At 36.4% G+C, this 20,630-nt stretch overlaps 1 protein-coding gene across 1 annotated transcript; it reads right to left on the bottom strand.

The window, feature by feature from the left end:
• Positions 1 to 403: 403 nt before the first annotated feature.
• On the bottom strand, positions 404 to 15,658 carry LOC121376045. Its single transcript, XM_041503823.1, has 6 exons — positions 15,416 to 15,658; positions 11,326 to 11,412; positions 10,555 to 10,783; positions 9,791 to 9,873; positions 4,278 to 4,367; positions 404 to 1,929 (listed from the first exon to the last, which is right to left on the bottom strand). Exons 1-6 carry the CDS (start codon positions 15,524 to 15,526, stop codon positions 1,447 to 1,449), a joined length of 1,083 nt encoding a protein of 360 aa, XP_041359757.1. The 5' UTR covers positions 15,527 to 15,658; the 3' UTR covers positions 404 to 1,446.
• Between the last annotated feature and the right edge of the window lie 4,972 nt (positions 15,659 to 20,630).

Genomic DNA, 20,630 nt, shown 5'->3' with positions numbered 1-20,630 from the left:
CTTTACCTTCCAACAATTGTGTATGTATAAAATAATATATATATGGCATTACAAATAAAAATAAAAAGTGTATATCCAATGTGTTTGCAGTTGTGTTTTAATGTTTGATTGGATATACAAACACCAACATTCTAAACAAGAAAATGTATTATGTACTTTTAGTCAACAAAAACACATCTTACAATGGCTGCAACATTTTACAATGGAAAGGAAAGGAAATGTTTTATTTAACGACGCACTCAACACATTTTATTTACAGTTATATGGCGTCGGCATCTTACAATGGCAGCGAACTCAAGACAGTCCATTTAATACTAAAATATTTCAGTACGCCTACTTCATATTTTGCCCATCAATGAAAATTATTAAGTGGCTACCCAATTAAATAAAAAAACCGCAAATAAATGAAACAATTTCTTTATTGAATACAAAGTTTTACAGTATCACCATTACAGTTCATATACATTTGTAAGAATTGGACATTGTACACATGTAATTTAGGACATTAAATGTATAAACCTGATCATAGAAATGTACAAATATAAATAACATTATGTCAATCGTAACTGTAGCTTCGCTGTACTAATTGAATGAAATGACTATGAATGAAAACTAATCTAGAAAACTAAAAACGTTTAAAACATATTTAGTGTACCATTAAGTCATAAAACACTGACCCCATATCTTGGCTATACACCAGTAACATTTAACCAATAATTTACAATACATCTAATTGTTTCAGAGTGACAGAATAATCAATGAGGTGGTTTAAACCCAAATGTATCAAGTTTGTGAAAGATAAAAGACATTGTACAAAAACATATATTTACTGTGTACACATACATACATTATGATGCAAAACATACACTGTGGGTTTCTTTTTTGGCAACAAGATAATGGAATACACTTCTGTCTTTCTGTCTATAAAGTTGTTGTTTTGTTTTTTTTTATAAAGTGTTAGCATGTTTTTGTTTTTTTTATTATTATAAGCAACAATGTTTTTTAAAAGTAATGTTCTTTCAGAAAGAAAAAATCCACCCTGATCTTTAAGGATATTCATTTTATGTTAACATTCAGATCTATACAAAAACATTGTGTTCTGGAATTTTCACATATTTTTTTATCATGAATTTGTCAACAGCAGGGCTCAAATTCAAGAATTTCTTGTATATGGCAATCTTGAAAAATGCTCACTGACGGCAATTTTGAGCATATCGATGGCAATTTTAAACCAGTATCTTTTGTTACAAATATAAAACCACAAAATGGTCCCTTCAACCGATGGCAGTCATTTTTATCCATGAGTATAAAAACTGCCAATGGTCAAGATGCTGACGGCAATTTATATCGCAACTATGGTAATTGCCGTTGGTGCCGTCATTAAGTTCGAACACTGCAATAATAACCAAGGAACACTTTTATTGGCAACTATGTACAAAAAAGAAGTCACTTTGCACTTTCCGGTTCATCTTTTTTCATTATTAGCTTCTCTGAAATGACAAGTTCTGCAGATGTGACCATGTCATTGTTTAACTCCACATTAACCCACTCGTCACTGTTCCGGTTGTTTTTCCGTCTGTCAACACCACTGTTGTCTCTGTGGATCACAGCATTAACAGTAGTAGGTTCCTCGACAGTTTTATTGTCCCCGAGGACAGAACTTGGCACCTGGTCTTCAGCATCTTGAAACAGTGGCGAGATTACACCTTCTGACTGGTCCGACTTTGAAATGGCGTGCAACACAGCGTGTACGGGTGAACTCGTTACAATATCGTCTGAGAGAAACATTTTGCTGGCGTTTAGTGAACTGTTTGCAACACTGTCACCTAAGCTGGATATTCTCTGTGGTACTGATTCTGTTTTATCATCATCAACAGCACCATCATTTTGCACATCATCATAGTTGTCATCGTCACTAGTGATAGCCTCCTGTGAAAAATGTAACAGAAATAAAGTGAGAAAGTAGCAGAAAATGTTAATGCATTAAGTGATAAAAATAGCCCATTACTGATCCAGACATTGTTTTGTGGTATCAGGGAAAACCAAGTAAAAACATTAGTACAGTGGAACCTCGTTAGTCCGGACAGTATGGTTATTAAAAAAACCCGTCCGGATTACCGAATTTCCGGATTACTGAAATGTACATGATGAGTAAACAAACAAAATAAAAACGACACATTTGATTTTTAGAACCAAACATTCCTTCAACCAGTTTTGTTCTGTTGATCTGCCTCATGGTGTGAATAAGCGCTATTTGCATGTCCGTGAGGCCAATAGTGTCTTAAACTTAGAAAATGCGATTAAATAAAATGAAATACTGTTTAAAACATGTTGCATTGTAATAAATGTTTGATTATAAGCGACAACAAGTTTTAAACTTTATTAGTCGTGTTTTGTCGTACCGGTTAATGTTGTAAATCTAGGCCACGTGGTTGAGTTCACTTCCACGAAGTGGGTACATTGTTGGGGAATGCATATTGTTTCTTACTTATATACAATCATTACTAGTTTAAAGTTTCTATGTTTACAGATTATATTTTAAACGTATTAAATGGCGAAATTATAATTCATTTCTGCTATATCTACTGATATAATATAAACGCCAACATGATACATCCCTCCGCCCCTAGCACAGAAATACAACTCTCTCAAAACCGGCGTGAAACTGAATGAGCATTGTTCCACTTGTAAAAGAGTTGCAAGCCAGTGTTTTGATAGCAATAACATAAAAAAGACGTTTCCTTTGTCTTTATTTTGGGTGACTGGCAATACTCTTGAGTTGGACACCAAAACAATTATGAACAGTATTCAGTAATAAATCGTACAGGTAAGTTAGGAGGGTAGTTACAAAACGAGGATATGGGGTACCGTAGGGTATAATCAAGAGTTACCCACTTTTAAAAATAAAATACTCTTCTTTTTTTTCATAAAATAAAACAGCCAGTCTGGTCATAGATCAAAGATTTTTTTTTTTTTTTAAATAACAAACACTTGTGCTCTATCCGACTAACACTAAATAAACACAGATGAATGGTTAAATAAACTGCGGTGTGAAACCCTGTGCAGCGATTTTATCTCTGTCGATTCCTTGAGTGTTAAGTGGCGGATTGCTTTTATGTTCAATCAACAGCGACCGGTCAAACGAAGCAATTTGCCTTTACTTTTTACATTTGGTTGAGAATTATGACCGTGGGGTTCCGGAAGCTGAATATCTGGATTAATGAATAACTTTACTGAGTTGTCGTTTCGTTTTTGCCAAAAAAAACGTCCGTAAGATGAGGATTCCGGACTACTGGAGTCCGGACTAACGAGGTTCCACTGTACTGACATCAAACAAAATTATTAATATTGATGGATTTTTAGCCAATATATATAATCAATTAGCAAGAAACTGACCCACGGTAATTGATCCATGGTAACTGCAGAAATTATCAGTAGTACTAAGGTAACTAGTACATGAATGAATGGTTAAAAGTTTTAACTATATCACAGCACAAAATATGCATTGGTTAAGTGTGAAAAATAAATATTTTATAAAATATAATAAAATTTGATTTGTTAATAGTACACACTCATATATTTTAACTTCATGATATTAGGTAAATGGTTGCCGATTTTAGAAAAAGATTAACTAAGTTAACTACTAACCACACAATTGAAGTACCATACCAGATTATTATAAGCCTCACCAAAATCATTTTACCAATAGTATAGTATTTATGGCAGTGCAATAAAGGGAGCTAACTGCATACACATGGATAACCAGACTACACATTCATGATAAATAAAATTATATCAATTTCTTACACACTCGTTGGTGAGAACATCATTCGTTATTTTTTTTTATAACACTTACTTGTTAACACATATACATGCGTTAACATTTTAAAGACAAATGACTTGTTGCTCCTAGGTGATGACCAGGTCACAAATGTCATACCATCCAAAGAAAAAAAAAGGGATCAAATTATCACTTGTCTGTGATGCACAAGTTAACTACAAGCACAAGGGCTGTAAATAGGTTCTCGTTGGAAAAGGCATTTAAATTTAGTTTAAAACTGGGTTTTTTCAAGATATGTAAGAAATAGAATACAACATTCGTGTCCATTAAATACCATTTATCTTACACCTTTTTTAAAATAAAAAAATGTATCAAACTCACTTTCGCTCGTTAGATACCGGTATGTTTTAAAACAACTTGTTGTTAGATAAATAGTATTTAACGGCCACTCATGTAGTATTCTCTATTTAACAACCGTGCTGGTTTCACACCTTACCTGTAATATACTTGACAGGTAACTAGCCTTGTTAGCCAGTTCAGTAAGTGTGACATTTTCTTCACGCAGGCAATCTATCTCTTTATGAAGCTGAAATCAATAAAAATAATATTTAAATTTTATTCAAATTATGAGTATGTAAATTTCTTATCATCTTTACTGATAATTAAAGTTAAAAGTTTATTACATTTGGTGATTCTGACATATCGACTTATAGAGGAAACCTACTACATTTTTCCATTAGAAGCAAGGGATCATTCATATGTACCATCCCAGTCGGGAACACTGACAGGAATCGATCCTAGACTGACTGCTTTACCACTGGACTCTTTCCTGTCTCTTATATAAAAGGGAATGTCCGAGTAAATCTCCATTCCTGAAAAATAACGGACGGAGGGCCCCCCCCCCCCCCCCCCGAGTCCCACTAATTTTCCAGAATGGAGTGTTACTCAGATAATCCCCTACTTAAAATACACCATTATAGGTCATGTTTATAGTGATTTAAAACCGTTTAAAACCCTTTGTGTAAGAAATTTAAATACTCATAATTTGAATAATTTAAATATTATTCAATATTTAATGATCTTATGCAGTTGTAATTAAAGATTTGACCCACTCAAGAACCGTATGAACTAATGCATTACATGTGTATCGCTGTGTTGTACGTGAGCATGAACAACACTGTGACATGACAATAACTCTCCATTACTTAGAATCTACTATTTTGATAATGTTAGGGGACATGTTTATCTTATTTGAAGAATTTAGTTTGAGAAAAATATTTATATATACATATAAACTTTATGTAAAATATTTGTTTGCGTTCTTGTAAAGGTGTCTTGCATCGACTTTATTACAAAAACATTTAAAAGGTTTTTTAATTATAATGTTGGGCATACTTACCAGGGCCCCGTTTCACAAAGTGATCTTAGCCCTAAGATCCACCTTCGTGGAACAGGGCCCTGGGAGTTAAATGGACTTGGCGTAGATGCGTGTTAAATAAAATACAACCCTCAACTGTCACAGACTAATCATTTCAAATGAGTGAAGATGAAAGTGTGTTTTTGACCCAGAGTAGCCATAGACTCCCACCTGACAATGATACTGATACTGTTTGTGAAGACATTTTAACTTTGCGAAATGACTTTACGCCAAACTTTCATGTTTCTGACCTTTCTGACATTAGCGAAGAGGTTAAAAAGTTTGATGAATTTGAACTGTATTCTGATATCAGTGATGCCATAATCGTGGCAAGTTGTGAAAGATTGGATAACTCTCTTAGACCTAACAACACATCAGCACCGTATATCCAGAGATTTGCTACACCGAAATCCGACCAGGAAATTAAAAATCTACAATCCAAAAGGTAATTTTCATTATTAAAGGGACACACCCTAGTTACGTTTATTTGTTAACCATTACAGCGTTGTTTTTCGCTATTAAACCCCATTTTTCACAAATAAAATTGCACTTTACGTACATTTTATTATTTAGAATACACATTTCTATTCACCTGAAGTGCTTTTTGGTAATCCTGATGTTTGTAAAACCACGGAATGCATTTTTTCACAAAACGTGTTGTCGAGAAAAAACCGTTAAGCAAGCGAGGTCCAATCTATTTTTAATGTCACAGACGTTGGTATATCACGTGACCGTTATCATTTTGGTTCGGTTTGTTTTCTCGTGCACGGTTCGCGCAATCAACATCCGATTTGTTGTTGTTCATTTGTGAGATTTTCTTCACAGTTTGTGAACATTTTCAGTAACAATAAAGTTCAGACAAGTAAGTGTCTCAATACAAAACGTTACAAACCCTTAAAACCAATAAAACCAATAATTTTGCTAAGTCTTACGATATCTGGAGAGGGGATACAACCAGGACAGAACAGTTGGAACATGTTCAGGAGAGGTGAAACGAACGCACCCCAAGTCTGTGAAATTTGTCGTGACGTAGGCATTGTTGTGCTTCTACCGATGACATCAGAATACTAACTTTCAAAATTATTTCAAGCAATTGGGACATGGGGATTCCCTGTGGTATTTATCGATATAAAACCTGCTTTTTTGATAAAAACGTGATCTAAGTGTGTTACAGGTTTGTAGATTAACCAAATTATAATTTATTTTCGCTGGATGGAACTAGGGTGTGCGGCTTTAATATTTACTTTGTATCTCCATTCTATATATCAATGTTAATTTTTACTTTATATTTGTTTTTGTATCTAATTAAATTTGAAGCATGTTGTCTTAAAAAAAGAAGAGTAAAGTTTGTTTTATTTAACGATGGCACTAAAGCACATTGATATTTTTTATCTTATCTTCGGCTATTGGATTTCAAACATATGGTCATTCTGACACTGGTTTTTTTTTAGAGGAAACCTGCTGTCGCCACATAGGCTACTCTTTTACGACAGGCAGCAAGGGATCTTTTATTTGCGCTTCCCACAGGCAGGACAGCACAAACCATGTCCTTTGTTGAACCAGTTATGGATCACTGGTTGGTGTAAGTAGTTTACACCTACCCACTGAGCCTTGCGGAGCACTCACTCAGGGTTTGGAGTCGGTATCTGGATTAAAAAGCCCATGCCTCGACTGGGATCTGAACCCAGTACCGACCAGCCTGTAGACCGATGGCCTAACCACGACGCCACCGAGGCCGGTCACGTTGTCTTCAAGTAATGGCCTTACACCTCCCCATTGAGCTGTTAAAAACTCATTTTGGGTTGAAGCCAGTACCGGGGTATGAACCTAGTACCGTAAAACTGAACTACTACACCACAGTCTTTGATATACCAGTCGTGGTGCACTGGCTGGAAAGAAAATAAATAGGTCAATGGGCCCACTGACGAAGATCAATCCTATATCAGGGATTTACCGGACGCAAAAAACTTGCGTATAGGATGCACTAAAACTTAACTGGACCCGCAAAAATAGAGATACTGCGTCCCGTGGGACGCATAAAATATGTGACATTTTCAGTAACCCTGTCCACTATCAAAGATCGATCATTCTGTGTAACACACTATTTCTTTTCTACCTATAAACTGCGTATTCAAATGGGGATTCCCCATATCGAAAACAAAAAGTTTTAATCTCTGGGAACACTGCGTCGTTATCCTTTGCTGCGCTTAATCGTGTAAAGTTGGTAATTTCCGGAAAGAGATCGCGGATTTGCGATCATTTGGAACTTCTCGTCAACAGGCCGAACACAATCGGAAATTCCCGGGCGAATAAAGCAAATTGGTTAAATGTTCTGATTTGCATTAACAAACAAGTAGCACGAATCATAAACAACGCATGGTATTGTGAGTGTCATTTAGCTTGCAGGAAATGGTTCAAATAATTATACAGATCAAAGTGAAATGTTGATTTTGAAAGAATAAACAATGAATACCGACATTGATTTCCCGAAAGGAAAAACAACAACACAGCTTGTTAAATTTACTTTAATGAAACATATAAATGATATAGTATACACGTAATTTGTTGTCTGCAGCTCTCTGTCATTTGTGTGGTTTTGGGACCCTTTGTTTTCTGGTTGGGACCCCCAGAAAAGAAAGAGGCGAGTCCAAGGAACCCCCGTTTCAGAAAAACAAGGTATAGTTCCCGCTATATTGATTGTGCATCAGGTGAGTGCTTTACCACCGAGATATGTCCCCACCCCCCACCCCTTCCCATTTAACTAGAAGCCAAAATTATATTTCTTATATTAATTTTTTTTTAAATATTGAAGCATCAGCCGTAACTTCACTTTGAGAAGTGGACAAGAACACTGCGATTTTCGTCATGGAACAACATCTCAGTTAAAAATTGAGAGAAATAATCAATGTCAGTACAAAGAGGACTTGTCAAAGACAAACCAGGGTGGTCTGAAGCACCGAAACCTGGACACAAAATCTGTTGTTGCGTATGAGAATACCAACTGTCCGCAAAGATGCATTGTAAATATACTTGAAAAATACTGTTCACACTGTCCATGTTCTATCTAATAAAACTGATGCATTTTACTTTCGACCCCTGGTGAAGCCATGTAGTGACATTTGGTTCTCACACCAGTTTCTTGGTTGACATAAACTTTTGAGTGTTGTTTCTCATTTATGTGCAAATGCTGGACTGACTGGCTATCATACAAACCATTCTAGTTCAATCAGCCAGTAGAAAGGTACCAGAAAAAACGTCTAGCACATGTTCCCTAGATGGCAATCTGTCCTTTTTATTGTTTAATTGGTCTTGTCATTTAGGAGGTAGACGGCAATAAACATGATCGAACTAGAAAATATTTCTGGCACTCGTCTTTTTCTATATGTTTTTTCTAACACTCGTCTCAAGAAAAACAATCCTTGGAGCTCGCTAGTGCCAAGAAAACCATCTAAAACAGGACTCGTGCCAGAAACTATTATTCTCTGCCAGCATCAGCGGCTAGCCGTATGTATCAGCTTATTTAACAGCTTAAGTAATTAACCACAGGCTGTTCATAACTATAAGCGAACAACAGAAGCTCAGAAGAGGAATTTAAGTTCGGTTATTCAAGGAAATACTTCTAAAGATATTCCTACTACCGAGATGAAAAAACCCTGAAGAAAGTGTGCAAAATAACAAAAAAATGGCAAAGATATTTCAATCAGTTTAAATGTGCAAGTTGACTTCAATTAACTTCTGATTTGTGCCTTTAATCAGGTAAAAAAAACCAAAACATGCTATTGATTCAACTTGTTACTGAAAAATAATGGAGTGTTGAGACAATACAGTGACATCACAGGTTAATAATAATTAATCCCCACTCTGATTCATAGTATAATTAATCAGTTTGGTACACCATGAAATTTCACAGATGCACAAAATGTGCTATAATACTGTAACTTGTTAATTGTGGTTTATTTATCAATGCAAAGGCACCCTTTCACCTACAAGAGTATTAAATTACGTATAACCTGCAAAATATGATGGGCCAATGTGGGTATTGGGACACATTGTAAATACATGTATTTGACAACATTCTAATTTGAAAAACTTTGTTATTGCAGAGGCTGTACCATTGTACAATACTAACTTTACAATACTAATTTTACTAACAATCGATTTTATTTTTTTAATTAAAACATCCAACACTGGTTAAACAGTCATTAATAATACATTTTCATCTGAAATTGTTTTGTTTAATGACACCACTAGAGCACATTGATTTATCAATCATCAGCTTTTGTTTGTCAAACATTTGGCAATTCAGACATTTTGTCATTTAGTAGCACAGGATCTTTTATATGCACCTTCCCACAGACAGCATAACACATACTACAGCATTTGTCACGGTGCACTGGCTGGAACGAGAAATAGCCCAATGGGCCAACTGATGGGAATCGATCCCAGACCAATCGCGAATCAAGCATGCTCTTTACCACTGGGCTATGTCCTGCCGTTATTTTCATCTTATTTCGACCTACAAACCTAGTCTGTCACTGAAATAGGAACATGTATGTCAAATAATTACCATAAAACATAAAACCGTAATCTACCTCTTCGTTTTCCTCCAGTGTATCATTCAGTGCCTTCCTTCGCTCCTCTGCCAGTATCTTCCAGTAGGACTCAGATGCCTCTTCTGCAAAAACAAAAACTATTAGAATATTTGTAATATCTATTCATGTATGAATAAAGAAAAATATAACAAACTTTGAAAAAGAAAAAATCAACACAATGAACTGAACTACACTTGTATCTTTGTATCTGTACTGATGATTTTGATGGTAATAATTTCAAAACAAACACAAGAAAATAGTTAACTTAAAGTCTGGGCTACTTAGCTGATGATCTAGTAAATGGCCCAGCATATAAATATATACATTTTGATTCAATTTGTCCACAAAAGTACTTTATTCAACCAGCTCCATAGCCCATCGTCATATCCTACTTGTTTCCGATATTGTGGTATATAAAGTTATAAACAGACATGCCATTGTGTATCACATAAAATTATATATATTTAATTTGTTCCCTAAAAGTACCTTATTCAACCAGGCTACAGATTTTCGAACCTATTATAGTGCTATGCTATCGTAAAACCATCATAGGCTACAATATCAAAATGACACGTCCTAGCCCAGGGCTCACACTGTAATGTTTTTTAGTGCAGCCAATTTTCAGATAAGTAGAGTATTTCCTTGAAAATTATTAATTTAAGAAACATTTTGTTAGCCACAGACTAAATGGTATAACTGAATTATGACCACCGGTATGCAGTTCACAATAAATTCACGAGAATAGCTCTGGCGTTTAGTCTCACCTCCACCCATCAACTCCAAGGCTTCTCGGTCAGCCTCAGCAAGGTCATCTTCAGCAAACACATCTTCAGGCAGCGCGTCTGTCTGTGTGGCTCTCTCTTCCAGAGTGGAAAAATCAGCAGACTTCGACCGTTTGGCCTTGGTGGGACTCATCTTGCGTGATTTTACTTCAGAATCGGAGAAAACCTTAACAGGCTTTGTTGAAGGCTTGATTTGTTTGCCTTTACCATTCTGTAAATAAAATTGAAAAATATTAAATTAAATTAATTAATTAATGATTACCGGTAAGCTGTCACGATCAGGTTTAAGACATTTTGCTTTTAAGTTTGATGAACAAAGCAGCTAGCAGAAATAAAATTCATAATCTAATATAATAAGCTATGTTTTTCAATTAAAATTTATTATCTAGAAAAAATATCAACTGAATTTACAAAATGTGATTGTTGCACATTTATTTTAGACTGACCGAAGCATAAGTCAAATAAATTTGATATTAACATGCATTTCTGCTAGTTTTGATAGGCAATTTAAAAAATGGTCACAACCAAACAAGTTGCTGTGCTTAGTTGCCAGTATTAGTTCATGATATATAATTTACAACTCTTTTATACATAAAAATATTTTTATCATCGCTTGGCAATTAACAGCCAACAGTTGTAACAACAAATGACAAGTTTTGCAGACATAAAAAATAATAACATTTAACACCGTTTGATAGTCAATTGTTTTTTAATGAATTTTTTTTTTATAAAGATTACCTTTGGTCTACTTACATATACCTGGTCTCTTCCTTTCCCGACAAGTTTTTCTCCTTTAGCCGATAACTGCAATGACTGTAATGTCTTCCTCGATTCATGATCCTGAATTCATAATTTATATACTCTTCAAAAGAAGAAACGCAAAACCACATTGTCGTAACATTTGGAGAATTGATTTAATTATTGAATGGTGAGTCCGATAATTACCAAATGTTGCAGGATTGTTCACAATTCACTCTAGTCCATTGTGAGTAAGTGATAGGACACACCACCAAGGTCAAGGTCATCTGGAGTCAATACCGGGTGTGGCCTCCGCGTGTGTCAAAATGTTTGATTAGATATATATAGTTTTTAACTGTTTTCACTAATTCCTGTTTTCATACCGGAAACGAAACCTTGCATTATCAAAAATACAGGAGTAAACAAAAATGGTTTAAGTTGGATGGCAAAAATTAGTTTTCGGTCACATGACACATTGCGAGGGACTCTGTGAGGTCACGATATATAGTAATTAAATGGGTACTACTACTAACAGAGACGGAGGTCTTATCAAATAAAGCACTGACAGATTACTTGAGAGTGAGTAATAATGACAGAAATTCTGCTTTTCTTGATTTGTAACTATTGACTATTAAAAGCCTTTTTCATTTTAAATGACTTCAATAACAGAGTTTTTGCCAGAGGGTAAAATGGGTATGGCGCCATACCCAATTTTTTTTGAGATTTAATTTTTTTAAGTTGATCTTTTGACAAAATTAATGACTCTTTATCATTATTTTATGATTTCCTTACAATAACCATAAACTGGGTACCTGACATTTCAGTTTTAAAGGCGCTCAATCATGGATTTAGTGGGCCTTATTTCTTTAAACATTTTAACTGAACTACGATTGAGGGAATTCCATGAAATGCTTCATTTTTAAAATTTGGAACTCTTCTTATGAGAAGTCATAAAAATACAGCAAAACAAACTCGTAGTGATGAGGCTATATATACGACAACTGTATAATGTATTTTTGAATCTTATATGAACAACTGCCATGTTTGGCAAATGAGTGTCAGCTATATGCATGGCAAATAATAAAAATATATTATTTCATGACGAAAATAATTGAATACGCTGAAATAAAATAATAAACAGTCGGAACATGAACTAACCATTTATTATTATTATTATCAGGCGCATATGCATGGAATTTAGCAGGGAGAGTCTAGATGGTTACAATAATATAGTGCTTCGTTCGTAAAGAAGATAACACGTTTTCTTGTGTCACCAATGTGGCATACGACCAGTCAGTCGTTTTTCGTTAAAACATTTGTAAATTATTTTGACTAATTCGCAAAGTGGTCATTCGATTTAATGTATAGCGTAAAAAGAACAGTATAGGGGCCTACTGTCGCATGTTTTGCCATCCAAAGGTTGGCTTAATTATTACTTAACCCAGTTGAATCAAGTTCTACGTGCAGGGACAAGTTCAGCCTGCTGTTTGTGCGTGTGTGCATGCACGTTAATCTTGCATTTTTATAGCCACCCTCCCTCAGATAAAAGACCACCCCCCCCCCTTTTTTATATGATTTACTAGATAGCCAACAGCAGTTTATGGATTATAACACTTTTAATGCAAAATATAATATACGATAATTTTTTTTAGAATATGCGTCTTTAATATGTGCAATCAAATTATTTATACGAAACAAAACAAATTTAAATAAACAAACATACAAAGTGCCTAAACATCCAGTATTTCCTTCGAAAATAAAGCTTCTTGCGAAAAACAAATCGGGAAGTAGAGAAATATATAAAGTACTGAATAATGTAGGATATTCATATTTACAAAATCGACTTAACTGCAACATTTGACCAAATTCACTAGCCGTCAGGCATGGCAATAGTTATTTACTAGCCCAACACTGAATATCACTAGCCATGGGAATGGGGCTATCATAATCTAGAAGCCCTGAGAATTGCAATCAGTGAAAAATTATTAAGTTCAAGCCATGTTGTTAGTTTTGTGCACTGTCCGCAGTTAGTTTCTCTTTCAGAGAATCTACCTCAGCAGCTGATAATTTGTAATTTTTATTTATTATTGTTATTATTATTTTGATATATATTTAAATTTATTATTAATTTGTTGTTAGTACTGTAGAGGCAATATTACGCTATTCATATGTCTATGGAAACTGTACACAAAAGGATCTGCTAGATTCATATACCCCCCCCCCCCCCCCCCCCGTTCAGAAAATGCACTGTGCGTACAGTACTTAGTATGTATTCCTCCTATTTCAGATGGTTCGGTAATATGGATCAATCGAACGCTTATTTATCGCCTATATAAATTTTTGCTGTGAATATAGCCAGTCCTCGTTCGCGGAGGCTATATACACGGCCGTTGTATATATAGTCACATCGTATATAAACACTGTCTAGTTTTTTTTAAATGTAACAATTCCTATTCCAAGTCAGCTGTTATGGTATATTTTGCATATTAATGAATTTGCAGGGCTCAAACTTAATAACGGCAATTGAGATATAAATTGCTATAGGCCGGGAGCATCACCGACGGCACAAAAGTGCTGTCGGTAAAGCTCCCAAATAATGTCAGAATGTTTTCATCTGATGTACATTAGTTGCCAGTATATAACATTAGTACATTTAAAATATCTCTACATACAGAAAAATTACCTTTCCGTATTATTATTTTGCTGCAAAAGTCTTCTCTTTTTTTCAACTGCCATGGTCAGGCTTTAAATTGCTGTCGGTGGTCCATTTCACTAGCTGCAATTTTGTTTTTAAATTGCCGTGGGCGACAAATTCTTAAGTTCAAGCCCTGAATTTGACACGGTGGAAAATGAAGATGTTTGTGATCCAGATGTTTAGTTTTTTGCGTACGACTAATGATAAATTTACCTATAGATGCAAATGCCTAACTAGTCGGGATTGTCAACATTTAACATGCTTCTGTTAATAAAATAAATTAATGTATAAGCTTATTATCATTCAGTACATGTTTTTATTAATTTTTATTAACTTATTTTCATTGGTTTTTTTCTATTTACCCTACGTTGAAGAAGACGGTCAAGCATTCTCGTTACACGAGCTTGGTAAATCGTTTTGACACTGCGGTTATTCGGGGGATGCCCGTCACGTGACTCAAAATAATACGTCACACCTCTGCTTTCCAAATAGCCATTATTTTTCTCTGAACAACCGTCGACATAATTCAATTATTTTTATAAAATATCAATAAGTGGGATATGGTGGTTATGTAGATGGTTCAATAAAGTACTTTTAGGTACAAATCAAATATATATAGTGTCATGTAATACTTTGTTGGGTCAATAACCATCCGTGATTCAGCACCTTTAAGGCCATAAGAATGAAACTTCTGAAAGTTATAGATTTGCGTCCACCGCCTGCATGCTGTGAAAGGTACTGCTGAAAATTTTCATTATTTACAAAAAAAATCATTATTTGCCCAAAAAGCACTTAATGATCATCACACAAATTCAAGTTCCAAATTCTGAAGTGTAGCCCAGTAGAGCATTGAATGATCCTCAAGCAGGAAGCAGTATATTCCAAATTGCCAAACTCTTGATGTGTCGACCTCATTTGGACTTGAATCTACTATGGAAATAATAGATCAATAAAAATAATGAATAATGAAAAAAAGCCTCATGTGTTTTTAAAATTGTTCAGACGCAAATCTATAACTTTCATTCTCTTGGCCTAAGAATGCTGGAAAATTTCCCATGCAAAAGTGCTACGATTAAAAAAAACAAAAAAACCTCTTGTGGTGTCTCTGATATGCTATATTTATGGTGTACGAAGCCAAAACAAGGGTGTGAAAAGTTTAAAGTGACTAGTGGAAAGTGTGTTCAGTTTTGTGTTTTAACTTACTAATTAATAACAAAACAAAAAAGTTACATGTGGAAAAAACCAAATGTCCAAGATTAAAATAGGAACATGTGCCTTTAAGTTAAAGTTTAATTATTAGTGGGCTTGGATTTGTTTTTGTTCAACATGACGCTCATGTGATACTAGTTAGCTAATGATATGAAACTACAACCACCAAAAGCATACTATTACTAAACAATATTGTGTTACCATTGAAATTATAGATGATTTTCCTTTTGGTTGGTTTTCATCCGACAAATACAAGCCTCCTGGAACAGCAGCCATGTCGTTAAACTTCCCGCGAGATAAATCGGAATACATCGTGAAAACATACGAGGAATTTCAATTGGTGAATTACATTCGGAACACCTCGGCCAATTACGGAAACAGAGCATGAAAAGTGAGTTACCGTAAATCCTTAGAGGCCTGCCTAGAATACAATAAAATAATAAAATAACCGGCCTCGGTGGCGCAGTGGTTAAGCCATCGGTTTACAGGCTGGTAGGTACTGGGTTCGCAGCCCGGTACCGGCTCTAACCGGGGACCAGACAACTCGGCCCAGGGAAAAACTCGGCCCCGTGGCCCAAGAGTGTCGGATGGGTTTCTAGAAAACTGTAACTGCTGCATAAGGCTGCACAAGGCGGAATCGCCCAGTCTCGAAATAGATCGCCGAGCTTTGCAATTGTTGCGACGGAGTGTCACGAAGCGTAGCTGAATGTGGGTGCTGTCGGGTTTCTTTCTGTAGTAAGTGTATTAGTGATTAATATGTGGATTTTTTTGTATCACTTAACTCGAAAATGATTGATGTAAAGGTATTTGACGTCAAACATAGGATTGTTGTGGTATTAGAGCGGGACTCGTTGCCTACCGTTTGGTAGTCAGGAATTGCCAAAAAAAGACATAGGTTGGTCTCTGACTGTAATGAGAGCGTGTTTATGTCCAAATGTCCGTCTAGCTCTCTTACAGTCAGAGTACTCGGGCTACTAGAAAACCAACAGAACACATATACATAAATAGTTATAATAACGAAATAAAACACCAATCACCAAAAGAACATAGAAATAAAACGTAGAGCTTTCCACAGGCCGACAGGCTGCTGGAAGTCAGGAGGCTATATCCGCGAGTGTTGTTACTACGATAAAGTACGATAAAGAACTTTTGCATGTTTTTTCTGGGATCATCTCCAATGTTTAGGTCACCGACTGTAGAACAAAAACAAATTATTCGAATAGCGGAAACTATCTTCAAAGATAAATGGATCAGCAATTTATCAATCCGACATGACACTTCGTTTCGGGACGTTTAGGTTACGGTGGGACTAATTCAATACTAACAAAAACGCATTCTTTTATTTCGGTGAGAATACTTTAATTTAAAAAACAACACTTGTCCAACAATAGACAAGATTGTCCCTGTGCCGAGTTGTCTCTGGACTCCGGGCCGAGTTGTCTTGCGGTGGGCCGGGTTGTCTCAGAACTGTGGGCCGAGCTGTCTCGACGTGGGCCGAATTGTCTGGGCCGAGTTGTCCTCCGGGCCGAGTTGCCTTTCATATAGAGGGATACGGGTCAAACTCTTTCCGAAAACTTTTTGAGATACAAAAGGACAGGAGGACCTTCATCTGCGAGTGCTGAAAATGGCGATACAGATCTCACTTAACGTGCCATTTCCTTCGGTTTTACTGCCGAATCTTCAGGTTTTACAGGCGAAACACTTCGTCCATCTGTGACTTTAAAACTTTAAATTAAATTTAACATTTAATAAATCATTAAAAACATTATTAATATATGTGCATTACTTACGTAATAATGTAAAGTGAATTTTGTGTATCAGTCTTTATCAAAGTGCAATGTTAAGTAAAGAAGTGTGACGGTACATGCTCTTATCTTTTCGCCTGTGGCGATGTTAATTGTTTTAGAGGGCTGTGTGCAACTTGGTTACGTAATACCCCCGCGCGACGGTGGTAGTCCTGCGTCCCAATACACACCCAAACTAGGTGTGGAGGCCATGTGGAGAGTGGTTACGTAATACCTCCGCGCGACCATGGTATCTCTAGCGAACTAGGCGTCGATCAGTCTAGGCTTGTAAGAAAATATACCGTCTTGGTCGCTGTGGAAATATACACATCATAAGATTCGGTCCCGCGGACTTTCTCCGGACCAGTCTGGGGTTTAATAATAAATAGATAGGATTTTAGATATATCGGGGAGAAACATTGGAAGTATCCAGGGAAACGGACGTTGTCCAACTGAACGAAATATACTAGTTCAGACCGGACTTGGTAAATATATATTTCTGCTCTGTTGTATAACCTTGATGTGATTGATGTGACTTTAAATATTTTAATACTGTATTATACCAATATTCTTTAGACAGTGTCTCCGGTAATCTGACGAAGTAAATTGTAGGCTTCACTGTTCTAATATATTTATACGAGTATTTGGTAAGATAAAGCTTAGCCGGTCATCCTAGAGGACCTAGGTAAACTGTAGGTTATTGTCTTTATTGTGATATGTACCAGTATTAATTCTATATTACAAGGTTACTGAATGTGTATTTAAAGGTTAATTAAAAATTAACCAGTTAGGAATAGAGTTGTAATTCCTTTATTAATCAAGTTCCCCTGGCAGCGTTTCTCAATTATCACACGTGTGTGTGTTGTATCACGGTGAAGTGATTAGAATATTTTGTAAACTAGACACCTAGTGATTAACTAATTAAGTGATTAGCTCTGGGTTGTTATTATATGGTTGTTGTTAATTAACTACTGCGGAAAGTACATTTGTCAGCGTTAGAGTTAATACAGATTCCAAAGTGTACTGTGTTTTGTTGTGTTTTCTAGTGAACTAAACGTGCTACATATATATATTTATATCAGATCTTATCTCTGATTACTCCTAGAGCCGGGCCACTCTGGTAGTAGCCTGCCCGATACAGAGAGATCTAATAGATATACAGTTAGGAGAGATATTTGGATAATCGTGTTTTATTCAGTTACGGGTATTACAGGATCCCCGTGACAGGAATAAAAATTGGGGTGCTCGTCCGGGATCTGAAACGGGACATGCCTATTTGAAAAGTATGGTTTGTAAATGGGGGCTTTATAATTTTTTTTTACAAATTCACCAGAAGTAGCAACGTTGTTCACTAGAAAAAAAACATAAGTGCGTCATATCTAAACATGGATAAGAATTTGCTGGATACGCTCAGTGTAGTGGAGATAAAGCGGGCGCGTAAGGCCGAATTAGTTGAAATCGCGAGTGAGCGGGAAATTGATTTAACATCAGCTAAAACATTAGGAGATATAAGGACAATTATTATCCAGGAAGTTTTTGGTGATAGTCCTGTTATGGAAGAAAGTGAGATTGTTCCAGAGATAGAGATAAATGACTTGAGTATGGAACAACAGTTAGCTTTTAAAAAGCTTGAGTACGAAAGAGAAGAACGTGCATTAGATAGAGAGAGAGAGAGAGAGAGAGAGAGAGAGAGAGAGAGAGAGAGAGAGAGAGAGAGAGAGAGAGAGAGAGAGAGAGAGAGAGAGAGAGAGAGAGAGAGAGAGAGAGAGGGATAGAGAAAAGAAGATAGAGAGAGAGAAAGAGAAGAGAGGGATAGAGAAAAAGAAGATAGAGATAGAGAAAAGGAAGATAGAGATAGAGAAGAGAGAGTTAGAGAAGGGAGAGAGAGAGAGAGAGAGAGAGAGAGAGAGAGAGAGAGAGAGAGAGAGAGAGAGAGAGAGAGAGAGAGAGAGAGAGAGAGAGAGAGAGAGAGAGAGAGAGAGAGAGAGATAGGGATAGAGAATTCCAGTTAGCAAAATTAAAAGTGGAACATGAGTTAAAGTTGAATACTGAAGAAGTTAGACGAGAGGCAGGAAATGGTTTTAACATGTCGGAGGCTTATAGATCAGTGCCTGTATTTGACGACCAGGAGGCAGATATGTTCTTCCAACTTTTTGAACTGGCCGCTAAGCAGCTAAATTGGCCGCAGTCTAAGTGGACATTGTTAGCCGTGTCTAAGTTTAAGGGGAAGGCTAGCGTAGCTTATAATTCAATGAGTGATGAGCGAGCAAGTCAGTACGACCTAGTTAAGTCTGCAGTGTTGAGGGCTTATGAGTTGCGACCTGAGGATTATCGTTTACGGTATAGCGAGTTGAGAAAAACGCAGGGTCAGTCTTATAGTGAATTCGTGGCTAAGAAAGCAGGGATGTTTGATAAATGGGTGGTTTCTCATCAGGTAGGGTCATATACCGAGTTACGGGAATTGTTGATCTTACAGGACATTAAAAATGGATTACCAGTTAGCTTACGTATTCATTTAGAGGATCGTGATATCAAAAAACAGAGGAGGCAGGCATAGCGGCAGATGATTACGTGTTAATACACAAATCTCAGGCAGTACAGGGTAGCTCTATACAAAAGAGTGATAAGAAGAAATTTCAGCCAGGTTTTTCCCGGGAAAGTAATTATCGGGGAGAGTCATCTAGTTGGTCAGCTAGTCAGGCAAGGAATGCACCTGGTGTGCAAAGTAAGGATAAACCTGCATTATCAGCCAATGCACGAACTTTTCGTCCACATTGCAGTTACTGTAAAAAGTATAACCATCTTGTCGGGGACTGTTTTAAAAGGAAACGCGATAATGCGCAAGTGGTCGGTTTAGTGAGGTCAGCTCCGTTAGCGAGAGAGTTATTGGTTAGTCCCATGGCAGAGAAAGTAAACCCTTATGTGTCCACTGGTATGGTTTGTAATGTGAAACAAGAGTTGAGTCCTAAGGCAATATCAATATATCGGGATACAGAGTGTAGCCAGTCTCTTATAACGTCAGATTGTTTAGCTGGTATAGAGAATTCAGATACAAGACGTAGTTTGGCCTTAACCTCGGTTACTGGGGAAAATATGGTTGTCCGGTTACATAACGTTTTCTTGTGTTCGAAGTTTGTGACGGGACCAGTCATTATGGGTGTTGTGAAGGACTTGCCTTTTGAAAACATAGGAGTTTTGTTGGGTAACGATTTGACTAGTCAGTGTTGTCAGCCGCCAGGTGACCAATTGTTAATTGAAGACAGCCCTTTACCAATAGAAGAGTGTGAGGTTGATATTAGATATCCTGCGTGTGTAATGACTAGGGCTATGGCCAGAAGGGTAGCACGAGACCCAGAGGAAAATTGTGATTTGTCTGATACCTGTGTGAGCCATGAAATTGGAGTGGATGAGGATTTCATAAAATGGTAGATAAGTCAACCGAGGAACTAAATATGGTGGAACCTGTTGACCTCCCGCAGAGGGGAAATGAACAAGTTGTGTTTGATAGAGGGGTTTTACCTTGTAATAGACAAGAGTTAATCCTAGAGCAGGGGGCTGATCCAAATTTGTTGGCAGCTCGCACTACATTGTTAACTGAGGGTGAGATGGAGGATCAGATGTCAGGTTATTAT

The sequence above is a fragment of the Gigantopelta aegis genome, chromosome 6 (assembly GCF_016097555.1).
Source record: "Gigantopelta aegis isolate Gae_Host chromosome 6, Gae_host_genome, whole genome shotgun sequence".
NCBI classification, from domain to species: Eukaryota; Metazoa; Mollusca; class Gastropoda; order Neomphalida; family Peltospiridae; genus Gigantopelta; species Gigantopelta aegis.
The sequence above is the reverse complement of the archived record's forward strand: the minus strand, read 5'-3'. Positions and strand labels throughout refer to the sequence as shown.

What these genes read in the sequence shown, in the direction of transcription:
- LOC121376045 (XM_041503823.1), bottom strand. Translation starts at nt 15,526, where the DNA reads ATGTATTCCGATTTATCTCGCGGGAAGTTTAACGACATGGCTGCTGTT. An exon ending in AATCATCTATAATTTCAATG is followed by an intron (nt 11,413 to 15,415) that starts GTAACACAATAT and finishes TTATGAATTCAG; the next exon opens with GATCATGAATCGAGGAAGAC. An exon ending in CACTGGAGGAAAACGAAGAG is followed by an intron (nt 4,368 to 9,790) that starts GTAGATTACGGT and finishes TATTGATTTCAG; the next exon opens with CTTCATAAAGAGATAGATTG.